At 47.7% G+C, this 8,252-nt stretch overlaps 1 protein-coding gene across 6 annotated transcripts in view; it reads right to left on the bottom strand.

Annotated features, from left to right (window-relative positions):
• Positions 1–1,242: 1,242 nt before the first annotated feature.
• Positions 1,243–8,252, bottom strand: part of SSPN (sarcospan) — a 33,544-nt gene continuing 26,534 nt past the window's right edge. For all 6 annotated transcript variants that reach the window (XM_053978498.1, XM_053978493.1, XM_053978495.1 and 3 more), the window contains one exon: positions 1,243–4,535. In XM_053978498.1, the coding sequence (XP_053834473.1) occupies positions 4,170–4,535 (366 nt within the window). In that variant the 3' untranslated portion in view covers positions 1,243–4,169. The remainder of the gene's footprint in view (positions 4,536–8,252) is intronic.

The following is an 8,252-nucleotide window of genomic DNA, read 5'->3' as shown; positions in this document are numbered from 1 at the left end:
GGAAGCGTGAAAAAAGGAAAACAAACAAACAAAAAAAATATAGAAAAAAATTAGCCCTGTGAGTTCATTGCAGCTCCCGGCGTTCTTGCGCAGAGTTGTTTTTTAGGCAAAGCTCCAAGCGGTGCCCACGCAGAGGCGGCCGGGCCAGCCAGGCGCAGATGGCTGTCACATGAACCTGGTGGCAGCCCCAGCGTGGGGCCAGGCCTGGCCGGGCTTCCCCTTCGCCCGCCAGCCCCTGGCCCTGCAGCGGCAGCAGGGGCGGCAGAGGGGCACAGGCCCTGGCGGGGCTGAGAATGTGACATTTTGGCTCCCCGGGAGGTGCTGCGTCTCGGTTCCCTTTTCGCTGCCGCTGTTGTTGCTTCGGCATTTGCATAGCACGACATCAAAATGCCTCAGAGCCGGAGGAAAGTGGTGGCTGCTGCTGCTGCTTCTCCTTTTAAAATCCCGAGCAGTTATCCATGCAACACCATAACTCTGTGTGTGTTCGGGGTGGAGGAGCAGGCATGACACCAGAGGGTTATGGCCTTTGGAAAAGTTCTGCAGAACTGAATTTAATCGAGACTGATGATCTCTAAGCCAAGCTATAAAATCTAGCAGAGAGTTATATCCCAGTAATAGACCCTATTAGAGGGTCTAGCACAGTCTATAGAAAGGATCTCCTCTCTATTAAATTCTCTATGGCTTGAGTTCTCATTTACACAAAGGGCCCTTTTAGCTGTGTAAAATGGCCATGAAGTAGGTGTAAAGATGATTGATGCCGTCTTTACAACCCCTTTACACTGGGAAAACAGTGTAAAGTGGCCAGGGTGCAAATGAGAATCACACCTGGGTTTGTGAGACTAAATGACATGGAGCTCTTCGCAAATTCTGTGTGTCCATAGAGGTTTAATCATACTCCTTTCTGTGGAATTCACCTAGAAGATAAATTTCCCAGGCCTATAAAAATTGCTTTCTTCTTCAACACCTCTGTCCTTTCCAAGCCTTTTAGTCCCAGTCTTTTTCCTGGTGCACTCCATGTGGACTCTGACACTGGGAAAAGGCTGGGAGGTGTCTGGATATGCTGTGGTAGGTGAAAATCCTTTAATTAGTACTTTCCAAAATTCTTAATGCAAGCAAAATACACATTGTAAAACCATACCCAGGGGGAAACCAGTTCCTAAACCTCCTGTGTCTGTTTCTTCACCTCTCCTGTTTTGATTTTATGCTCTTGAGATACATGAAAAGGAAATAGAGAAGTTCATCTTTGCTGGATCGAAATGCCCCATATTTATTCATTAAGCATATAAACCACCAACAGAATACATGATGAATATTGCTTTCTTCCAGAGCAAAGGGTTAAGCTGCATTGTGCTGGTTAGCAAACCGAATTTGTGGCTGGAAGTGGAGGGTGATAGGGAGGTGTACAGTTTGTTAAGTGGAGCAGACTCTGTTATCCAGACATCCCTTCTCCTCCCTGCCCACACGCAGAAGGCATTTACAGCAGCTCTGTGATCATCCCCGCTGTGTCTGCCGTGCCCTAGAGCAGCCCCAACAAATCTCAGCCCAGGGGTGAGCAGGCAGAGGCCAGGCACAGCCAGTCCAGCCCCATCCCACAGCACCTGCGAGGTGATGGGAGACAGCGAGTGAGAACGTGCAGGTGAGGCCGAGGTCAGAGGATTAAGGAGACAAAGGGCAGCTCTGGTGAAAATGCCACTAGGCCAGGGCTGGAGTGCTGCACACCAAGCTATCCCCTGAGCAACAGGGACGTTTAGGATGGGTTGGGGGGGGAAGCATGCTCTGCTGTGCCAGCACAGCCTTCCTCTTCTTGTGCCAGCCGTCATGCAGTGGTGAGGGTGGGAGGAGGCCCCAAAGCTCAGCTCTCATTCAGACTCCCTTTGTTCCCTCTCCTGCTCCTTGTAATCTTCTGTGTGGAGAGAGGATCCCACATTTTTGACTGGAGGGAGTGGAGGGAGGAACAGGTGCACCAGGGTCGTGCAGGTAGGAGGAAGGTACATCCCCTGCCCTGAGCTTCCACAGATGGCATGGCTGGAGGCATGTGTGGGATGGGGGACAAACCTGAGCACACCACAAGGTGAGAGGCACCCCTGTGTACCCGTCTTCCGGCAGGATGGCCCTGCCACGGGTCTGTGAGCACTGCTGCAGCACGTTCCACCAGTGCCCTGGGAGATGGGCTGATTCCTGCCAGATCTGCATCGATGGCCCCAAAGATGAGTCTGATACCACCAGCCCGCCATCCCAGTGCTCCCCTGTCTCAACTTGCTCCAGCAGTGCCTGGGAGGCAGACTGAGGTCTTTGGATGGGTGGTGACACGGGCACCCTTGCAAATGTGCCCTGCAGCCAGGCTTACGAGTGGTTGTTACTTCTGGTGCAATAAAAAAGGTCATTTGGAAGTAGATCTCAAAACCCCTCATGTTCTGCTCCTCACTTTGTGTGGCTGGGCAGAGAGCACCTTGGTGATGCTATGTCTGCTCCAGAGGCACTTTCCATGACTAAAACTACAGCCCCTACACCCAGCAGTGTTCTAGGTGGGCCACAGGAGACTTCACTACGCTGTGATCTTCTGACCCTGGAGGCTTGATGGTCTAGCCCCTGGATGATGTGTATGATGATCACCGTATGGAAGACAGTTTTCTTGGTAGGATTAGAGCTCCTTAGTCAACTAGGGTTTTGCCAATCTGGGTTTTTGACTTTTTGATGACTATTTTTGCTGCAGAAAATTGGCTGTTTTTTTCTTTGAAGCCTTATATAAATTTCATTTGCTTCCTCCTCACTAATGATTATGGCACAATTTTTCTGGCATGTGATTGCTCCACCCCACCTTAGGGACATCCTTGTTCTGGCTGGGATCGAGAAATCCCTTGTCATGGCAGGGTGTGAGCACCAGCTGGCTTGCCCTTGCACAGATATGGATCAGGAGGCAGTGCCAAATGCTGCCAGTTAGGAATTGCTCCTAAATTTAGCTGTCCATGCTGTGCAAGTGGAAATGGCAGTTCAAGGGACAAACTAATGTAGTTGTCTTGGTATAAGGCTAATGAGATGTAAAGCACTTCTAGATCTGCCCTTTCAGGGTGAAAAAGCACTGCTTAAATACACTTTGTTTTTCCATCCTCATTAAGAAATCATTATTCTGTTGCCCTCATCATTATCAGAGATGTCTTTGGGAGACTGACAGTCTCTTCTTGCTTCCCTCCCTCCACCCCATTTTAAAAACATTCATTGTTGCAGGGATATATCTTTCAGGGCTGTTGGCCCAACTCCACTGCTGGTGTGTAAGGCTGATTGTCTTTAGAGGAGTTACACCAAAAATGCATTTGGCCTTTTGTGCTTGAAGCATAATTGGTGGAACTGGCTAAAATCTGGGTTTGTCAGCCTGCAGTTCGAGCAATATGGACATAGTTTTCAACATGACTACTGATTTAGGGTCCCTCTACTTTAGGAGTGCAACTCAAGGTTCCTTAAACTGATGTTTTCTCCTAAACATCAGAAATCTTCCTGGGGTCTCAAGCAGGGCCCACCAAAGAACCTTTAGTGAACTCACTCATATTTGTTGTTTATTAGTAATTGGGTTAGGTAGCCTATATAATTATTCAGTCTGAAAAGTTATATGTATATTTTATATGGCAGCCATCAATACATTCACTTTGGTGTTGGTCTCAACCTGCACTGGAAGAGGTCTTGACCTCCCTCATCACTTTCCTGAATGTTAAATTCCCATCAGGTTAGCATGGATTACACTCAGAGCACCAAGATATTATATATTCCCAAAGCATGTTCCCACTGATAAATTTAAGCAGTTTGGATCAGATCCATATCTGGTAGAAATTGGCATAGCTTCTCTGAAGGCAAGAGGGAAATGGACCCTATTTTGTAATGGCTATAGCCCTGCAGATGAGTTCCCAAAGATTTTATCCATGGCTATTAAAGATCCTCTGTGGGGAGCATTAGTACAGCTGCATCTTTAAGAGTCTGTGACCTCTAGCTAATCTCACAAGAGGCCTTTTCTCAAGAGCAGCTGTACGAAATATTCCCAAAATGATTGAAAAATAAATTCATTAAAGCCGTGGGAGCGTTTTTCCTCATCAAACACTTCCAAGTGCCCATCCCTCCGCAGTGCCTGTGGTGGCAGTTCCCATCCCTGGCCACAACCCCCTGCCAGACCAGCCCAGACCCTACACTTGCTGCCCGTGGCCTTCAGCGGCCATGAGAGGCTGGAAGTGTACGCCTACGTAAAAGACCTGGTACCGGTGCTTCCACACCATGAAGCACATCAGCAGGCACACCAGGGCTGCCACCAAGTTGAGAGCCATCTGCAGAAGGAGGAACAGGCTGAGCATGCTGGTCAGGCTGCCACAGTCAGCTGCATCCTGGTACATGAAGGTGCGGCCGAGGGGGTCTGCAGTGTCCAGTTTGCACTGGCAGGAATCCTGGATGGTGTCACAGGTGAACTTGGTCAGCTGCAAGTAATGATGTGCAGTAAAAGCCACTGCCAAAACACAGGCAACCAGAGCCAGGGCGCTCAGGAGAAAATAGAGCAGCTGAAAGAAAGGGGGAAAAAAAGAGATAAAATCCTTTTCCCAGCTTCACAGAGATTGAGGAACTCACAAGGAATGCAGCACATGTACTTTGCAGGGAATATACCCACAAATGTACTGTCTGGAGATTGGGTCTTGAACAACTGCAAGGCTCCTTGGGATGAGAAGTTCAGCAGGTCATCTCAAGAACTTGCCTTGCATGTTTTATATGAGCATTGCCTTGCAACTTGGAGTCCTGGGAGAGCACCAAGGAACTGGTGTGTCTATACATCAAGAAGCTTTCTAGAGAGGGAGGGAGCATTTTCCTCTCCAGTCGTACCTGCATTGACAGGAGTCACGGTCATCAGCTGAGACAAATTCATGCCTAGAAGAAGAGCTGAGCAGATTGAGCCTTGGGCTGCCGTCTTACCCCAGGCTGTACTGAGCTGTAGGTGTTTTTGAGACTTTGCTCATGCATTATTCTTGGTTTGCATGTCCAAACAAATCTGATTTATGCTTGCAAATCAGGCAGTGGGGTGGCTGATCTCCCACTTTTGGCCCTGTGGATGCAGCCAGCCTTTTGCTTCCCAGGTCCCACTGTGGAATGGGAATGCAGATCTCCACAAAAAAGTGTATGCTGTGCTCATTCTGCTTCTAAAACCTGTCCCATAAATATGGGGAAATCTTTCACAGGCATGAAAGGGCAGCAAGCACCTTTCTGTTCCCAGTGCTACAGTGTGAGAAGGACAAGGGTCTGCTCGTCACCTCCAGTGCTCCTCACAACAGTGGCAGCTTAAAAATAGCATGGCTTTTATCAAGGGTAGCTCTGCAGAGTCCACCCCCAGAAACACATGGAAGCTGGCAGCAAGTCAGAGCCTTTGACACTCTGGGATTCACCTGAGAGCTTTGGATACCAGCACATATGGGCTTCCCTTTGCTTTGATAGCTGGAACTGGCAGTTGCTGCACTGCATACAAAATATGTGTGAATGTATATCAAAATCATGTTCTGTATTTAGCCAAAATTGCATTTTTTGGTTCTGTTCAGCACTGTAAAAACATTTATTTTCCTTGGCGTCTTATCTGTCAGACACATGGCATGGTTGGGAATCTTTTATTTTAAACAGCAGCTTCTCTCTCTCTTTCTCTCTCTTAACCTCAATACTGCAAGCAAAAATCAATATAAAAGCATGTTTTATGACCTTGAAACTCCAAGTATGTATGTCTTGAAAAAATTCACACTCCTGGTGTATTTGTATTAGAACTACACTGTGAATCAATTTTCTGTTTGGTTGCCAGCTTGAGAAAAAAATATTTGGGATTATTGCAGGTCCTGAAGCACTATGTACATTTCCCCCCTCATATCACCAAATTCTTACTGAAAGATCTTAGTTTCCAAGACTTGGCTGCTATTAAATTTAATTACTTCCCCTGTGGCCTTAAAGCAAGGGCAGCTTCAAAATGAGGGTGGCTCTTATTAAACACAATTTCTTTGCCCCTGCAGCTTTCAAGGGAAGGGTCCATGGGAAAGGTGAAGCTGGAAAATGGGGCCACCTCCTCATATGAAGCATAGAGAAGATGGCGTGCTGCTGACTGAGCACCTCCAAAGCAAGATGTGGTAATTCATAAACCAACGTCATTGTTTTCAAAGATAGTGCAAATGTGTTCGATGAGGAAAACAGAAAATGGACAAATGTTGGTTGTTCTGTGATACAGAAGTCCTGGTGGAAGTCCCTGGATTCAGCCCAGCAGAAGACAGAATTAGGCCTCCCTAATAGATGAGATACTAAGCCAAGACTGCACCATGTGCCTGATTCTCCCTTGGCAGGTATTTTATTTAGCTAACAACTTCTATTCAAAGTCAGGACACAACAGCCTAATCTAAGCTGCAGGTACAGTAAGGGAGAATTTGTCTGTTGTGTTCCTAAAGGGAAGGAAATCTCAGAATCTGAATACACAGGCAGCTCTTAAGATAATCTTTGGAGGAAAAGGAGATGCATGAGGGACACAGGGCACTTTCCAAAAAGCTTATTATTCTCACAAGATATTTGCAGAGAAATCTCTCTGCAAGCTGCTGAAAATGAACACATTCCCAAATATCAAAGGTGAGCCAAATGCAAGCACTGCCTCTGAGGGAGCACAAGACAGTGAGTGCTGAGATTCCATCAGCAGATTAATCACATGCCAGACCTGGAGGCAACTTCAGCGTCACAAATACAACTGTGTGGTGGGCTCTGCCCAGGAGCCAGGACTTGCCACTGGAAAACTGTTTTTTAACAGCTTCAGAGATAGGCACTGCAATTGCTGCTTGAATAGAAGGAGTAAAGGGAAGTGGGGAGAGACAGTGTACAATGAGGTCAGAGCATGGCAGCTCATCCTCCTTCATGTTCCTCATACGAGGAAGAGACATTTTAGCAATATTTACTGGCAATTGTTGTCCTCCATGACTAAACTGAAATAAATAACAGGAAGATGGATTAAGTTCCTCATAGAAAAGGCTGCTCATAGTTATCAGAGGTGAAAGCAGAGGCGTTTGCAGAGGTGGATCAGGAGGCCCTTTTTGAGGGCGGTGGTGGCTCAGGCACGAGCCCCTGCAGAGAACAGGAACTGTGGTGTGTCATGGCGTGGGCTGGGCATGCAGGAGCAGAGGGTGTCACTACCCCGGGCTACTGGGAGTGATCTGCCAAGTGTCAGCACAGAGCCCAGGAAGTTCCCAGGATGGCTCAAGATTTTCCTGTGTGGCACTCACTGGCTGTTGCTGTCCCCCTGAGGGGCACAGCCAGCCTTGCTTTGGGTGGCCTCCCTTTCTCAGGGACACATGGCGTGCTGCGGGTACCCACAGCAGTCTCAGGAAGGGACTTCTGCCGAAAGCAGTTCTCACACCTCCTTCTTTAACAGGATCCAGGGCTCATGCAAGTGTGAAATGAAAGAAGCAGCTGCCAAGAGGGAGGAAGGCAGAGAGGACAGCACAGGTCTCCTCCTGTTTTCCACCCCAAGGGAGTTGCTTGCAGTGGTCAGAGGGTCACCTTGGGGGTTGACCCAAACCCCCCAGGCCTCTGTGTGTGTGTGTGTGTGGTCCTCCTATCACAGTGATCCTTGGGCTGTGCAAGGTAACTTGGGGTGCTTAATGCACTCCAGGGAAGTTCAGCCAAGATTTTCCTGCAGGATGATGCTTGGCTGATGGGAACCAGCTATCAGTGTAAGGGCAAGACCTGGGCCACACCCCGTAAAGATGGTTGGAGCAGATTGGGCTGAACCAAATTTCAGTGCTTGATGAAGCTTCAGGCCCTCCAGGAGAAAAGAACAACCTTCTGAACAATCTGTCTCATGACTGCAATCTTGCATCCTCAGCCTTGTCATAGCTAATGCTCGTTTTTAGTTCAGAGACAGCCTTTAACTGAAATTCAAATATTTGAAAAGTGATACTGGAGATGTAGATGAGTCCTCTGTGATTGAAGTCCTGGATAAGAGTTTTAGCTCCTACTTTGTTAAAATAGGTATGAGCCCTTCAGACAGAAGCCTTTTTTTTTTTTTTTTTTTTTTTTTTTTTTTTTTTTTTTTTTGGTCCTGTTATCCCAAACTGCGGGATAACAGCTCCCAGCAGGGACATGGGACAGTAGAGGTGAACAGCCTGGGAATGATGAAGTTCTGTGGCATGCTGCAATAGGAGATGCTGGGAAGGGGGATTTTGGAGAGGAGGGTGCCTTGGATAAGCAACAGTCCATGGGCTATTGACTGAACC

This window comes from Vidua macroura, chromosome 5 (assembly GCF_024509145.1).
Source record: "Vidua macroura isolate BioBank_ID:100142 chromosome 5, ASM2450914v1, whole genome shotgun sequence".
Taxonomy (NCBI): Eukaryota; Metazoa; Chordata; class Aves; order Passeriformes; family Viduidae; genus Vidua; species Vidua macroura.
This window is presented reverse-complemented; position numbering and strand designations above follow the sequence as displayed.